Source organism: Delphinus delphis, chromosome 19 (assembly GCF_949987515.2).
Source record: "Delphinus delphis chromosome 19, mDelDel1.2, whole genome shotgun sequence".
Taxonomy (NCBI): Eukaryota; Metazoa; Chordata; class Mammalia; order Artiodactyla; family Delphinidae; genus Delphinus; species Delphinus delphis.
Window position 1 is genome coordinate 52,106,603 of NC_082701.1, and position 17,195 is coordinate 52,123,797.

Sequence of the window (17,195 nt, forward strand, 5' to 3'; positions counted from 1 at the left end):
AGCAAGGACAGTCTGTCTCCTCTGCGCCAGGAGGCCCTCCAGCCCACGTGTTCGTGAGAAACCTTATCCGGCCACCTTCTCAGGGGCCTGGGCTTCCGCTGGGTCTCACCTTCCTCTTCATGGAAAAACCCTCCAGTAGATTGTTTCCCAGGACCAGGTGCTGCCTGCTGCGTGCACACGGGTGACCTGCCGGGGAAGGGCCTGACCTCCTCCGTAAAGGAGTTGCTGACTTCCCAGGAAACGGGAGTCACCAAATGGGCTTCTTGTGGCAAAAGACATTCGGACCCAGACCTCGTTCTCGGAAGAATCAGAGAGGCTCTCACTTTGTCCCCTTAACCAGACCCCTGCCAAGGAAGAGCCTTCCACTTGCCTCACACCTGCATCCTCCCAGCTCAGCTTGTCCCCGTCCGCTCCCCTGCCCACTGTGGCGCTGTGTGTGCGTGCGTGTGTGCGTGAGAGCCTGTGGGAATCTACGTGTGTTTGTGTGTCTGGGTGTGTTTGGGGGTTGTAGGGATATGGCAGGATCCCTTTGCCTTTCTCTCCCTAAGGACCAGGGCTGGGGCCTCCTATGTGGGCAGCTCAGGCCCCCTTCCTGTGACACCGCTAGCTGGATTCCTTGGTCCAAGGCTGTAGAGGATCCTCTGTGGGCTGTTGTCATCCATCAGTTCTCCTCACACCTTGAAGCTCACCCTTCTTTGCACAGAGGGTATAAGTTAGGCTTTCCTTATTCATGGGCTTTTGGGAAAAGTCTTGTCTTTGGGGCCGTTTCGCTTGGAATTGAGAATGAGTGCAATGCAAGTCTCTGTGTTGGGACTGCATTCGGCTGCCCGTAAGGGATGTCACCTGGCCTGGGTTTTAACAGGGAAGTGTGTTGTGTGTTTCTCCTTGCAGAACAAGAAGCGCAGAGGGGCAGCCTAGAGGGTGAGGGCCCTCGGTGACGTGCTCAGAGGTCAGGTGCTTCCTGTCTCCCGGTCCGTGGCCGCCTCTGTAGGGTCTTGCTGATTTCACAGGCTGGTGTGAGGGCCAGAAGCATTACATATGGGAGAGTGGATGTGCTCAGGTGTTCCCAGGCGTCCGGGTGGCAGGCCTGTGCTGCAGGGGCGCTCCACCCCTGGGGATGGGCCCACCGCCCTGGAGGTGACCTGAGTAGCCTCTTGAGGCCCCCCACCCTGTGGGACCCCACTGGCTTCTCTTCCTGGAACAGTGGTTTTCGAGGAAGCACAGTCAGCCTGCTGCCTCTGTGAGACCAAGGGCCAGTCGGTCAGCGTCTTTGCGGAATCCTGGGAGAAAGATGTGGAAACCACACAGCGCAATGCCCAGAGGATGGCCCTAAGGATGCGCCTGCTCCATGAAGCAGACGCCCTGCCTTGCCATCACCCGGGTGGCCCCCAGCCCTGCTGACCTCAGCTGGTGCCCGGCAGCCCACCAGCCTGGGCGGTTAAGGGGTCACCAGCTTCGAAGGGCCTCGGGTGAGGGCGATGCACGCTGCTCCCCCCAGATTCTGCTCCGGGCTGGCTCCTGCCTCGGTAAAGACGACCTGGGCCTGCGGGTGACTTGGCTCTGACCCTCCAGGGACCAAGCAACCTTTGGTGATCTCCTCCCAGCCAAGTCCAAGGCCCAGAAGTTACTGGCACGCAGCTGTGCTCTGTCAGCACGGAGGGGAGGACGTTTTGGCCCGGGTTTTAGGATTACCAACAGGCTTGCGAGCCCGGCCAAGCGAGGTCAGCTGGCAGGAGCCTCGGGACTCCACATCTGCCTGGTGCCCACAGCCGCGGCAGGGGCTTGGGAAGCCAGGGTCCTGTGCTGTGGCCCTCTGCTGTCGCCAGGCCAGCTCAGAGACGCTGTCCGTGCCCCGTCACCCTTCCCATCCCAGGGATGGATCGAAGGTCAGAGGTCGTCTCCCACCATCCGCTCCTCACGTTATCATTCACAACATGCATCAGGACTGAGTGAAAAAAGGGAAGAAGAAGAAGAAAAAACCAATAGGAAATGAACTTGAATTTAGCGTAGATTTTAGGCAAGTTTCTAACAGAAGGATTTGCTGCTGTCTACGAGGGCAGGATTGGGACAGTTCCACGTCCTCCCCCAGGCCTGTGGTCCCTGCCGTCCTCTCACCTGACACGGAGCACCCGGCGGCCAGGACCCCCCCGCTCCCAGAGTTTCCAGAAGCTCTCACGTGTCTAGACACAACTTTGACAAACAATTCCTCACATTCCTCTCCTTTCTGCCCCCTCCCCACTCCTCCTTTCTCTCACTAACTCCTCCTCAGCCCCTCCTGGGCCCGAGGCCGGCTGGGAGAGGCCACATCCTCACCCACGGCCTCCTGCCCTCACGCTGGGCAGTGCAGCTGGGGAGGTGCTAGTTTAGCTCTTTGGGGAGCTCTGCTCTCACTTCTTCCCTAGCATATTTTTTTCCCATTGGGAATAGAAACAGCAACTCTGGCAGCAAGTGAAGTTGCTGCAGGATGCCCTCCTGCAGACGACTCTCCACCCTCCCCAGGCTTCCCTGGGGAGAGGGAGTGGGGAGGGCAAGGGGGGCCCCAGGGATCCGGGGAGAACTTTGGCTTCCTTCATCCTGCCCGCGCTGAGTCCACCGCCTAGGTCCAGGGCGGCAGGTGACCTGTGTCTGCAGGTCCCACAGTTCTTGCCCGAGTACCGTGGAGTTGGTGGCAGTCTTACTCCACTAGCCTACACAGCAAGACACCATAGACCGGTGACTTCGACAACAGGTATTTCTCACAGTTTTGGAGGCGGAGAGTCCAAGATCGATGTGCCTGCGGATTTAGTGTCTGACGACAGTTGCTTCCTGGTTTGCAGACCACTGCCTTCTTGCTGTGTAGAGAGATATCTTTTCTCCTTTCTCTTCTCGTAAGGGTGCTAATCCCATCATGACCTCATCTAAACCTAATTACCGGGGACTTCCCTGGTGGCGCAGTGGTTAAGAATCTGCCTGCCGATGCAGGGGACACGGGTTCAAGCCCTGGTCCAGGAAGATCCCACATGCCGCGGAGCAACTAAGCCCGTGCGCCACAGCTGCTGAGCCTGCACTCTAGACCCCGCGAGCCACTGAGCCTGCATTCCACAACTACTGAAGCCCGCATACCTAGAGCCCATGCTCCACAACGAGAGAAACCACCACTGCAGTGAGAAGCCCGCGCACGAAGAGTAGCCCCTGCTCAATGCAACTAGAGAAGGCCCGCACGCAGCGATGAAGACCCAAAGCGACCAAAAATAAATAAATACTTTTTTAAATAAAATAAATAAATAAACCTAATTACCTCCCAAGGGAAGGGCCCACCTCCTAATGCCATCACATTGAGAGTTAGGGCTTCAGCATATGAATCTGCAGTGGGGACCCAGTCATTCAGTCCGTAATGGGGGGATGTTCCCTCAAACTCCTCTGGCCATTTCGTCACTGGGATTGGGTCCTTGGAACACAGGGAGGGAGCCTCAGGGCGCGGTGTGATAGGGTGGGCAATCCCAGCTCTTCAGCCCAGTCTAAATTAGGAGGAGGGGTGTGGGGTACAGCAGCGGCTGGCCTAAGAATCAGGGCCTCGCGGCACCTCCCAGCTTGGCCATTCCTTTGCTGCAAGGTCCTGGGGGTTCCTTCACCTTCGAGTCTTCGCATTAAATCGGGGTCTTTCCATGATCGCTGTGACTCTTCCTAGCGCTACAGTTGACGGGCTTTGTGGTCCAGAAGCCTGTGTCTCAGACTCTGCCTGGCTGCCGGTCAGGGTGGATGGACAGAGCAGAGTGGAGGCCGCAGCCTGCGGGGGAGGTCACACCCCCTCGGTGACTCCCCTGACCTGGCAAACCCCGGGGCTCCATCACGTCCCACACTCTGTCCCTCCCACCCAGAGGGTCAGGAGCTGGCTGGGGCAGAGGAGTGACGGGGCACAAAGCAGCCTGTGAGGGGCAGGCGTACCCCCAGTTCTGACTCCTGCACTCACGCTCAGCCCGTGGGCTGTGTACATCTTCCTCCCGGGGCTTCGGAAGGGCTCCCCCACTTCACCCTTGCCCCCCAGATGGTCCTTTCAAGTTGGCCCCTTCTGATTCTCATTCCCCTGTTTCCAGGTAGGCAGGTGGTCAGGCATCGGACCTTCTGGAATGTGTGCCGGCTTGGCTACCCCAGCCCTGCTCTTCCCCTGGGATGGGGTCCGGGGCGCCACTGGGTGGGGAGGACCCTGGGGGGAGGGTGTGCTCTGTCCACTCCCCACCCCCACCCCCGCCTCTGACCCCCCTGTCGTGTGTTCTCCACAGCCTGCGATTGCCACCCTGTGGGCGCCGCTGGCAAAACCTGCAACCAGACCACGGGCCAGTGCCCCTGCAAGGATGGTGTGACCGGCATCACCTGCAACCGCTGTGCCAAGGGCTACCAACAGAGCCGCTCCCCCATCGCCCCCTGCATAAGTATGCCAGGATGCCCTCCTCCTGCAGGCTGGGGTCGGGTGCGGGCTCGGGGCTGGGGGGCCCTTCCCGGACACGGGTCACCCGCATCCAGTGGGGGTAGTGCTCCCTGAGGTAGCCCTCTGCGCTCGGGGAGCCCGTGTGAGACCCCCAAGGCTGCGGGGGTCTCCGCAGAGCCAGCCCATTTGTGGCTCTCTGTTCTGAAAAGACAGTCTCCTGGTCCCAGGGTGTGGGGTGAGGGGGGGGGAGCAAGCCCCTCTCCTCAGCCCAGGTCCTGTTCCCATGTTCCACCTTGACCCTGGGCCTGGGCCTGGGCCTGGGCCTGGGCCTGGGTTGGGGGGCCTGGGTCAGGGGCTGCCACTGCTGCTGCGGGAATTCCAGGATCCCCAGCCCCTGGCAGATTCAGAACTGAAAGGACGGACTCCACAAGGCCTCTGAGAGAAGGCGGCACGGCTCCCATGAGCCCTTCGGAAGGGTGGCAGCCCTCCATGAGGGTCCTAGAGGCCCTGGCAGGCCAGCTGTCGGCCCCTTAGTTGGTGGAACTTGAGGCGGGGCGTGAGCAAGACGGGGGGGTCGCTCAGGGGCCTTGGCTCGGAAGAGTTTTAACATCTTACAACGGGTAGGATTGCGCAGGTGTTATGAGCTGGATTCGCCCTGGATGGAAGTCAGGCCTGGCTGGGTGCTGGCCCCCGGCCTCAGCCTCGTTGATTCCGTGTGCAGGCCTGACCCGCACCCGGAAAGGAGGGGGAGGAACGCGTGAATCCTAGCCTCCTAGGCAGACACCGAGGATAAGGCTTTTTTTCTGGAGCAGGGGTTAGCACGCTCTGCTCGGGGATTTGGCCCACTGCCTGTTTTTATGTGGCTCGATGGGGTTTTGGGTTTCTTGTTAACCTTTTTAAAATGATTGAAACAGAAATGAAAAGATGACTAGTTTATGCCATGCGAAAATGATATGAAAGGAAAAGTTCAGTGTCCATAAATAAAGTTTTATGGGACCAGCCGTGCCCACTTGTGCCCGTGCTACCTGTGGCTGCTTTGGGGCTCTAACGGCAGAACTGAGTAGTTGTAACAGAGACCCTACAACCTGCAGGGCTTAAAATCTTTGCGGGCTGGCCCTTGGCAGGAGAAGTTGGCCGACCCCTGCTTGTGGTTTTCCAGCGTCCTGTAGCTCTGGGTGGGCACTGGCTTCACAGGTCAGTACAAGGGGCTTGGAACAGACAACCCGAGGCAGAAGCAGGAGGGTGGGGACCCCTCAGCCCCGCACCTGCTTGGGGTCCTTGGAGTGACCCCCTAGATCTTGCAGGGAATGTTCTCACACCGGGCAGGAGCCTTAAACCCCCAGCACCTCAGCTGCCCGACTCGGGTGCGGCCTCACGTCCAGGACACGACGAGCCGTGTGGGTTCCAGCAGCTTTTCTGACCAGTTTCTGCATCAGGAGATGTTTCCTTGTTGGCAGGGGTCCAGTAACAGCGGATAACGTAAATTCAAGCCACGGGAAATTGAGCTTGTATCCATCCAGGGCAGAGAAGGTTGAAATGAGTTTTCACGACATTTAATTGTCAGGGTCTCACAGCTTGCAAGAGTCTTTCTTTTCCGTCCATCCAAAAAGCTGCACGGTGAACATTTTTAGAAAGCTGGGAGGAAATTAGCACCACCATCTGGGCTTACGAAAACATGAAGGGAGCAAGTGAGGTCTCCCTTTTAAAGGGAGTCAGGAGCTGTTGGGTTTCCCAGAAATGGCTGAAACCAACATTTCAAATCCCCAGGGGGAAAGGCCTTGACATGGAGCTGATGTTTCAGAATTAGGAACAGAAACCTTGGGAGACTGGAACTGTCCCTTTCCAACATGCTCTGTACCGTCTCCCTTCCTCTCGCAAAGGGCGGGCTGACGCTGGGGAGAGCGTTCCCACCAAGGACCTGAGGACCCGGGTCTCCATCTGCCGGCATCAGGCTACAGGTGCCCAGACAGTGCCTCGGACACTTGTGTCTGGTTCGCAACAGCTCTGGGAGCCCCGGGGCCCTCTGCTCACGTCCCAGAGCCAGGCCGAAGGAGCTGGGCTTGGGCAGCCAGGGTGCCTCCATGGCCACTGGCCCCAGCCCCATTCCTGGACTTGTAAGATTAGGCTGGGCTGTCTGGATTTCTCTCTGGAATGTTCCTGCTGGGCCAGGTAGCTCAGGAAGGCTCAGAGAGGGCCTACTAGGAGGCCCGGCTTCTTAATGAGCTGCTGTGACGGGGCACCTGTGGCTTGTCGCTGATAAAATCACCCGAGAGCAAGATTTGACTCCGAATCGAGGGCTGGGTCTTCTGCCTGTTCCTTCTGAAGGTGCAGAGGCTGGCTTCTGTGGGTGACCCTCACGTTTGCCCCCAGGCCCGGGTGTTCCATCTCGACCCCCCCAAGCCTCAGATCGCAGCTGATCTAGAGTCTGGGGGTCCGAGGGAGGTCTTACCCCTAATAGTCAGATGGTGGCCAGAATCAGTGGGATTCGTGGAGGCCTCTGTGACCCCCTGTTCACATGGTCACTCAGCAGGGGAGGTGAGCCCCTGTCCCTCAGGGACTTTCGGCTCGTGGTTTGGCCTTGTCTAGAAAGGAAGCCAGAGACGTGAAGCCTGGGTCTTCCCGGAGTCTGGCTGAAGTTCCTCACCTTTTCTGAGCACCGGGCGGGAGCTTGTAGAGGAGCTAGTTGCCCTTCTAGGTAGGAGAGGAATGGTCACGAAAAAGCACATGCTTCTGTCAGGCCCTACGGTCTTCTGTACTGTCAGTCTTTTCTGCCCACCGAGAAAATGCCTTAGCTTGTGAGATGCGAGATGTGAGCCCGGGGGAACTTGGGCCAGGGGTGCAGGCCCCTCTCTGCACATGGAAGACACCTCCCAGCCCCTCACATGCTACCCCTGCCATGGACCCCCTTCCCCACCAATGAGTCAAGGTCAGACCGGGCCACGCAGCCCCATCGTGATGAGCAGGGGGCCCTGGGGACCCCTCTCTCTGCCCCAGGGGCCGAGGTGAGTCAACAACACGCAGACAGCAGAGGGGTCAGGGTCCTGCCTTCCCCTCGCTCCTGTCCCTGCCAGGTGGAGGGATGGCTTCCAGAAGAGAACAGGTAGGGTGCCCGGGCCCTCACGCCGGCTTTCCCTTCCTCCCTGACCATCCTCTGCTGGGGCGAGGAGTGGGGCTGGGAGGGAGGGCCCAGGAAGGTTGGGAGGAGTCTGCACTGTGCTCGTTCTTCTCTAACATGTTCTTATTGTTTCCCCTTCCTCCCATCCTGAACCCCACAAAGAGATCCCCGTGGCACCGCCGACCACTGCAGCCAGCAGCGTGGAGGAGCCCGAAGGTAGGCTTCCCCCTTTGCTGCCTTCCTGCTTTTGCCGTGGGGTGGGGTGGGGCGTGGGGAAGGGGGTTAGAGGGGCCAGACTCCTCTGAATCAGCATCGGGGTGCTGGTTGGTGTGGGTGGTGCCCCTGGGCTGGACTGAGGATGGTGAAGCCACAGGGCATTTTTCTGCGATGTCCCTTCCAAGAATGGTGCCTAAGGCTAGCCTGTCTCCCAAGCCTGGGACCCTCAAAGCCACATTCCTCTTGCTCAGCCAGCGAGGCTAAGAAGCTGCCTTCCAGTCCAGGGCCACCTGAGCTGGGGGTGACTCCTTTCGGGGTTGCAGAGGAGGAAGGAGACGGGTGGTGGGGATGAAAAAGGCATTCTAGAGCATGGGGGTCTGCAAACAGAATTGGGGGAGGGCATGAATCGGGACAGGAAGAGACTCACCCCCTCACTGTCCCTTCCTTCTAACTGAAATCAAGAGTTTCCTGGAAAAAAAAAAAAAAAGAAAACTTTCCTGGTGGTCCAGTGGTTAGGAGTCCGCACTTCCACTGCAGGGGGTGTGGGTTCGATCCCTGGTTGAGGAACTAAGACCCTGCCTGCTGTGTGGTGCGACCTAAAAAAAAAAAAAAAAAAGAGTTTCCTTTATTGCAAAGATGGGCCACAAACCATAGCCAGGCCAGCAACATCAGTGATTTGGCCACCAGCAGAAATCCCAGCTGTTTTCACATCACGTTAGAGTTGGTGCAGCTATCATGGAATAATATTATGCTCACTAAATTGCTTCAGAGTGATGGAAGTTACCAGACCTGCTGCTAGGTCCTGACTTACAATCATTAATAAAGAAACACATACATTACGTAACTGTACCCTAAATCTGGGGTTTTGGAAAGATTTGGGTTAAGTGTATTTCAGTATTGATTAGTTTCCTTTGTAGTCCTATGGATTTTATTTCTGCATTTAAAAACATTACTGTGAGAAAGTAAAAATGTCACTGTGACGTCCGTGGACGTCACCAGTCCTTGGTACAAGAAGGGTCACCCAGTCCTGGCTCTGGGTACAGAGAGGGCTCGGAGCCTGGCTGGAGGGGGCACCAGGAGAGCAGGCCATGCTGTACCCAGCGCCCTGGGCCTGCGGTCACATGGGGCTTTTGTGTACTGGTACTTGGAGTGGGAATGGGGGGCAGGAATGGTGACAGTGGGGCCCTGCAGGGACATCAGTGTCAGCTCTGGGAACCCCTTTGCTCCTCCCCAGATCCACCTGTTGGGGAGGTCTGTGCACCCATGTGGTCACCTGAATACTTTAGTTTTTAAATTTTTAAATTTTTATTTTTGGCTACGTGGCACAGCCTGACCAGGGATCGAACCTGTGCCCCCTGCAGTGGAAGTGCAGAGTCTTAAGCCACTGGACCGCCAGGGAAGTCCCCACCTGAATACATTAGAATAGACTGGATTTTTTTTGAATATTGGCCATGCGCTGGGAACTTGAGAGAAAACGGATTCAGAACTTGGATGTGCACCATCACCAAACAGCCCTCAAAGAGGAAAGGACAGAAAATTTCAGGGAGTGCTGGAGGCTACACTGGGGAAAACCAAAGATACTTTGGTCTTGGGTTGTTGGGCAGAGTCTTCTGTCACCTTTGGTTGAGCCCCGGGGGACACTTACAGGAGAAATAGTGCTGGGAAGGGGATGAAGGAAGCAGCATGACGGGTGCCTGGGAGGCAGGATGAGGAAGCTCTTTGGTAAAAACACAATAAAAGGAACAGCCCAGTTCAGCTCTCGGGTAGAGCAGTTTTGAAGCGAGAAGACACTTCCAGTTAATGTAGTCGCGATTCTTGCTTCCTTGCTGTGACATGAGTCCCATCAGAACTCACCGGGGCTGAGAACACAGCTCATGCAAGGACAAGGCATATCTTCACCCTCTCTCTCTCTCTCTCTCACCTTCCATCTTTCTGGTCCTTGCAACCTTGTCTTTATGTTTCTTGCAGTGGTTTTGGCTTTTTCATTCCACCTTAGAAATGGGCAAATGGAAACAACAGTAGAGGAGAAGCAAAAAAACAACTCATGAGATTTCTGTACACAAGAAGCTGGTATAAAACATGCAACGACCTCCGCTCAACCAGACAAAAGATTCCTGGGCAACTAACAAACACGTGTAGCATTTTTCTTTGAAAAGTGTTTATCAACTCTCAGTTAACTTTTCTGACTCCTTTTGATTTGACCACTGTTTATTTCCTTTCTTCTTTCTGGACGTTTAAAAACATGGTTTAAATGGATGCAAACAGTAAATGAACACCCTTTGACAAAGTGCCTTCTCCACAGAGGGGCTAAGTGAGCAGGTGTGGTGCTTGCTGGGTTGCTGGGTCCTCGGCCGGACCCTTTGTGACCTTCTCTGGGTCTCCGAATGGTCAGGATCTGTGCTGCTTTTTCTGGAGAACTCGGGCCAGGTCTAGACTACGGGCGCTGGGACTCTGGGGCCTGCCACCACAAAGAGGCCCTGCTCTCCTCATCTCAGCAGGAGGGACGTTGTGGGCAGGAGGCCAGGGGGCCCCCTGGGAAGCGGGGCCTGGGAGCTCAGTACTTCCAAGCCTGTCGATTCTTGCAGTGTTTGAATAGGGAAGGCCTCCGTGCTGGGCTGCCTGAGAAAAGCTTGTTTACTTTTGCCTGCGGAACAGAGGAGAATTAATAAGGCAAGAATTTGTCCTGAAAGCTGACGGGCATAACCTCACCCTGAACCCATCCCCTTGAAGGGCCAGCTCACTCCGGGAATGCTGTCCACCTGCTCGCTAAGCTGGCTGGTACCCCGTCTCGGGGCAGGGAGGCGAGGAACCCTGGGGCCAGGAGGGAGATGGGGCAAACCGACTCTAAACCTATCTACTTGTGGTTGTAGAGGCCTCCACCGCCTGCCTTCCCTTGCCCTGCACCAACTCCGAGGTAGCTGTCGGAGTTTGGTTTGTGGGGGGCATATTGTTTGGTTCGTGGGGACCCCTTGGTATAGCAGCAGTACCGTCTCGGAGCCGGGAGATCTGGGGTTAGTTCTCCCCTGGCTGTGAGGCCTTGGACAGAGCAAAGACTTCTCTCTTCTGCTTCCTTGAAAGATGACGGGGTGGGACCAACGGTCCAGGGCCCTCCCCGCCCTGCCTCTCCTGGGAGGATTGAGCTTCTGCTAATAAGCTTTCTCCTTCCTCGTAAATGCCTGCTTGCACCCCTCCCCCCTCTGCTGACCAGCTTCTTCCGCGGGCCTTGCGGGTCCTCGTGAGCAGAGGCACGCAGTAAACAGTTAACACCTGGCTGGGGCGGGGCCTGATGTATAGCGTTTGCTGCTTTCCCTGGTGTAAAGGGCTCCCACGTGAGAGCCCACGTGAGCCTCCCCTGGAGACGCGTGAGGGAGGAAGGGCCGCCTCTGGGCGGGGCCAGAAAGACTTTGACTTCCGCTGGCCTCCTGGGCTGGAAGGGGTACGGCTGTAGTCCGAGTGGAAGCTGGACCCGGGATGCAGGTAAGAGAGCGAACAACCGGCCCCTCTCCTCCGCCCCCACCTACCTGGGTCTGGGGACCACCCTCTGGCCTAGTTGCACTCACTCCCTTTGGGGCCCCGAGTGGTGCCCTTTGCCAGCTGTTCCAGTGGTCCAGCGGGGGGTGGGGGTGGCTTCTGAGGCCCCCCGGCAGCCGTTCGGGGGAGCCTGGCGGCTGAACCTACGGGAGCTGCCCCGCCCCAGGTGCTCCCAGGTGTGGGGTGGGAGTGGGCTGAGAGATGTCACCTCTGGTGGCCTCGCAGCACCTCCATTTGTTTCATGGAAGACTTGGGTTTTTATAGACCTGCCGCTGGATAAGCTTGGAGTGTTCTCGTTTTAGGCTTTGGTTTTCCAGGGTAGGGGGTAGGTTGGGTGAGTAGAGGAAACGAGCTGATAAGAGTTGAACGCAGTACTGGCCGAGTGTTCGGGCTGTGGGGGGGGGAAGGGCAGTGAACTAGGAGTTCTGCTTCATCTTGTTTCCTCCCCTGTGAACCGGGGTCATGATAACCCTGTTGTGTACGGTTGTTGTGGGGATTAAATGAGATGCTCTGGGTAAAGCCTTTGGTTCAGTGGCGGGCTTATCCTAAGTGCTCAGTAAAAAAGCAATGGAGGGGCTTCCCTGGTGGCGCAGTGGTTGAGAGTCCGCCTGCCGATGCAGGGGACGCGGGTTTGTGCCCCAGTCCGGGAGGATCCCACATGCCGTGGAGCGGCTGGGCCCATGAGCCATGGCCGCTGAGCCTGCGTGTCCGGAGCCTGTGCTCCACAACGGGAGAGGCCACAACAGTGAGAGGCTCGCGTACCGCAAAAAAAAAAAAAAAAAGGAATGGAGGGACTTCCCTGGTGGCGCAGTGGTTAAGCAGCCGCCTGCCAGTGCAGGGGACGTGGGTTTGAGCCCTAGCCGGGGAAGATCCCACATGCCGCAGAGCAACTAAGCCCGTGCACCGCAACTACTGAGCCTGCGCTCTAGAGCCCGCGAGCCACAGCTACTGAAGCCCGTGTGCCTAGAGCCCGTGCTCCGCAACAAGAGAAGCCACTGCAGTGAGAAGCCTGTGCACCACAACAAAGAGTAGCCCCTGCTCGCTGCAACTAGAGAAAAGCCTGCACACAGCAATGAATACTCAATGCAGCCAAAAAGAAATAAAAAATATTTTTTTAAAGCAATGGAACGCCATGGAAAATACAAACACTGCAGTGTATGGAAGGGTTGAGCTGAGCTGAAGTCTCGTAGCTCCTCACCAGGGATGTGGGTTTGCATGAGGACAGGTGTAGACAGTCAGCCAAGAGGGAGGGCTTGTGAGAAGAACTTGATTGGGAACAGGTGGGGCTGCCCAAGGCAGAAGGTGGCCTCACAGACTGTAAGACCCTGTTAAAGACTGGAAATCAGTTAAAGGGCTTGACTTCACAATAGCCAAAAGGTGGAAACAGCCCAATGTCTACCTTTGGGACAGAATGGATGGTGGCAGGATGGATAAACTCCATGCGGTATATCCAGACAATGGAATATCAGGCAGCCATAAAAAGGAATAAGTACTGACACATGCTATAACTTGGATGAACCTTGAAAATATTATGCTAAGTGAAAGAAGGCAGACACAAAAGGCCACACAGCGTATGATTCCATTTATATGAAATGCCCAGAATAAGCAAATCCAGAGACAGAAGATTAGTGGTTGCCCAGGACCGGGAGGCGGGAGGGATGGGGAGTGACTGTCTGATGGGTACATGCTTTCCTTTTGGGGTGACAGAAAATTCTGAAACTAGAGAGTGGTGATGGGTAACATTGCGAATATACTTGATGCCACTGAATTGTACATTTAAAAATCGTAAATTTTATGTGTTTTACTACAATTTTTTTTTTTTTTTTTGCGGTACACGGGCGTCTCACTGTTGTGGCCTCTCCCGCTGCGGAGCACAGGCTCCAGACGCGCAGGCTCAGCGGCCATGGCTCACGGGCCCAGCCGCTCCGTGGCATGTGGGATCTTCCCAGACCGGGGCACAAACCCGTGTCCCCTGCATCGGCAGGCGGACTTTCAACCACTGCGACACCAGGGAAGTCCCTTACTACAGTTTTTTAAAAGTTGAGTTTTTGAGGTCAGAGTGCAAGGGTGCAGGGAATCTGGTTGATTTGGGGTGGACTGGGTGGAGAGCAGGAGCCCTGGGGACAGGGCACTGGGGCTCGGGCAGCCGTGGGGGACATGCTTGCCTTCCTGATCTCTTGCTCTCTGGGAGACTTTTGAGGCTGGGGGGCCATTTAGTACCTCTCCACTTCGTCTCCAAGCAGAAATAGTTCAGCCAACATGGGGGAATGGCGGACGCCCTCTGTTGCCTTCCAGACGTATGGCAGTGGCCGTGTTACCTAGTGTTACGTTGAAAAGGTCTGACCTCACAGCCTGCATGCTTTTAGAGTCATCTGAGGAGGGTGTGGTTCCCTGGGCCCCAGGTAAGGGAGCCATTAGTACTCCTGGTATAGGAGAAAGGGACCTGTGCGTCCATTGGGGGGGAGCTAGGATCACCGACCGTAACACTTGTAAGCATCTCGTGCCACTTGTAGGAAGGAGGTCTGTTAATTGACTGAGTGCTGATTGGTTTTCAAAAGATGGTGTGACACAGGATGTAGGGCTGTCCGGGATCAGCTGTATGAGGAAATGGCTGTCAGATAAGTATTATCCCAGGAAGTGTTTGGACCAGACCTATGAGTAAAGATAGATCGATTCTGGCTACATGAAGGAGGAGACGACATTTATATGTTTGCTATGTGCTCAGCGCTCTTCCTGATTCTTAGCCATTTAATCATTTCTTCCACCCAGATGAGCTAGATACTGCTGTTACCCCATTTTACATAGGAGAAACTGAGGCACAGAGAGGTCAGTGAGCTGGGATTCCAGCCAAGGTCTCCTGGCCTCAGAGTCCATGAGTGACATTAACCTCCCCATCATCATTCTGCCTCTCAGTAGTCATGCTGGTTGGTCAATTTAGAGTACTTTAAAAATATATAAATATATATATATTATATACACACACTTATGCGCATACACACACACACACCTGACTGTGTGGTAACATCCTACCAAGAGAGAAGACAAACTTGTGTGTCCGCAGGGGACCTGAAACCAAGGTAGAGATGGAGGTACAGCCAGTTAAAAGCCACTGTCTTCCACAGGTGCCCGTTAAAGTGGCCCTTGGGAAGGAGGGTGGTTGGCTAGGGGCGCTGGCGTGGCTGAGGCCTCAGGGTCTGGGCTTGGGAGAACCAGTTAGCAGTGACCCGTCCCTTTGGTCCCAAGGCAGCCGAGGGAGATGGGCACACGGATCAGCTGATACCTGAAAACAGGTGGCGGGTAGAGGTGGGAAGGACCTCTGTGCGTTCCTCAGAGCCTTGTGTCATAACACGTGCCTATAGAGAATCAGCTGAAAACTGTTAAAACTGGTGAGAGAATTCTGCAGGGAGACCATTACAGAATTAAATACAAAGGTCAGTAACTTTTCCTGTGTATCAGCAGTTACAGAACCATGTCATAGCAAGTGAAAAGCATAGAATGGGATATCTGGCCTGTAGTTAAGTGTTCAATGAGTGTCAGTTTTTTAATGATAATGGAAACAAACTCCCAATTAGAACAGCAACAAAAATATCAACTACACAGAAATAAACGTAGCAATAAAAGTACAGAGGGTATTTTTTTTAAAGGGTAAAACTTTCCCAAGGGACACTAAAGATCTTCCCATGTTCCGGGAGGGCAAGATTCGGAATTGTAAAATGTCAATTCTCCCTGAAATCTGTAAGTTTAGCATAATTCTACTCAAAAAATCTCAATTGGGTAGGATGTGATTTTTAATAGCCAAGAATGTTTTTAAAAAAGAAGAGTGATGAAGGGTGACTTGCCCTAACAGATTTTTTAAATATTGTAAACAGGATATTTACGTTAGTGTGATCCTGGCATAGGAATAGAGAAATCACGAAAGCTGAGTAGAAAGTCCAGAAATACACTCAAATATAAACATAAGAACTTGTGTATGATAAAGTTGTGATCGTAAATCAGTGAGAAAAGGGATGAGTCAATCGGTAAACGGTGCTGGGAAAATGGCTATTTATTTTAAAATAATAATAAATTTCTACTTCATGCTGTGAAGTCATAAATCCCAATGTATGAAATGTATCTTTAAAATGAATTCTTGGGACTTCCCTGGTGGTCCAGTGGTTAAGACTCCGCGCTTCTGATGCACGGGGCATGGGTTCAATATCTGGTTGGGGAGCTAAGATCCCACATGCTGTGGGGCGTGGCCAAAAAATAATAATAATAATTAAAAAAAATAAATTCTTAAAAGTTCTAGAATAAAGCATGTCAGTATCAGTGTAATCTTGGGGTGAAGAAGGCTTTCTAGATAGGATACAAAAGCAAGAAATCATAAAGGGAAAGATTTTAACTAGATAAAAACAGAAAACGTCTATACTTCAAAAATCTCTATAAGCAACATAAGGCAAACTAAAAGCTGAAAAATATAAATTTTTAACATGGATGACCAGAGATTAATATCCTCAATAAATAACTTTTACAATTCACTGAAAAAGAGATCCTAATACAAAACTGAGCTGAGAAAATGAACTAGAAATTCAGAGAATTTGTACAAATGGCAATCAAGCATCTGAAGTATTACACTTACTAGTAATAAAGCAATAGTATCAACAAGAATACCACTTTAAAAACCTCATTAAATCGCCACTATTTAGAAAACAAAAAGTAATTCCCAGTGTTGAAAGGGTTAGGGAAACAGGCATCCACCTGCTCTGGTGATGGGAGGGCAACGTGGTGCCAAGTTCATGAAGGGTGATCTAGCATCACGTATCAAAATGTATCTTTAGCCTCATCCTTTCACTTCTAGGAATTTAGCCTATGGGAATAGTGATGTGTCGCAGGACTTTGCTCCGAGGTAGCTTATTGCAGCATTGTTCATAATAACAAAAGAGGGAAACGACCAAATGTCTTTCAGTAGCGTTTTAGTGACTCACGTATGGGATATCCATATAATAACGTTGTAGGAGAATTTTTGAGTATGAAATGAAAAGATACAGTATATGTCCGAAGCAGATTATACATCTAATTACACACGGAGGGTCAACTTTGGTGAAAAGCCTGGCTTACAGAGCATTTCAAAGAAACTCTTTCATTGTGCCCATATATTCCGGTAGTTCTCAGCCTGGGGCTGCTTTGCCCCGATGGGACATTTGGACATTACTGGAGATACTTCTGGTTGTCACAACTAGGGGGAGGGTGCTACTGGCATCTAGTGGGTTGAGGCCAGGGACGCTGTTAAGCATCCTGCATCGCACAGGGCAGCCCCCATGGCAATGAATTATCCAGCCCCAAATGCTAATAGTAGTGCCGAGGTTGAGAAACCCTGGTGTATATTACAGGATGACATCCATGTGCTCTGTCCAAAAGTATTAAGGCAGGATGCTACTGCTGCCTTGGACCCGCTCGTTTATTAGTTACGCATCGTATTGAAGTAGTTGCCGCTGAGGGCTTAGAGAGTGAAGTTTTCTGGAGTCAGCTGACGTCTCCTGCCTGATCACAGGAAGTGCTGTGCTCACATGTAGCCAAGTGTTTGCCTGGTCCTTTCTCTATGGTGAATTTTAGCCCAGCCTAATACGACGTTTATCCAAAATTCTGAGCTTTACTATATATTACTATATTTCCAATTAGTGTGGTTTAATTGTGTATTAAAATTTTTATCATGAAAAATCTCGGAGCAGTGGTGAGAATAGAGTGGTTAGACCTCCACATTCGTATCACTTCGATTTAACATCGTGTCCCATTTACTTCAACAATTTTTGTTTTTGCTGAAATATCTTCCAGGAAAAGCTTAGACGTTATGACATTTCACCCCTAAATATTTCAGAATTCCTCTTCTGAAAAAGAAGAACATTTCTTACATCTTCTCAACAGCATTATTACACCTAACAAAACTAACAA

The 17,195-nt window shown here is 53.4% G+C and overlaps 1 protein-coding gene across 1 annotated transcript in view; it reads left to right on the forward strand.

The window, feature by feature from the left end:
• NTN1 (netrin 1) overlaps positions 1–17,195 on the forward strand; it is a 183,527-nt gene that overhangs the window by 130,479 nt on the left and 35,853 nt on the right. Inside the window, exons 4-5 of the mRNA XM_059996307.1 lie at positions 4,260–4,409; positions 7,683–7,736. Of these exons, the coding sequence (XP_059852290.1) occupies positions 4,260–4,409; positions 7,683–7,736 (204 nt within the window). The remainder of the gene's footprint in view (positions 1–4,259; positions 4,410–7,682; positions 7,737–17,195) is intronic.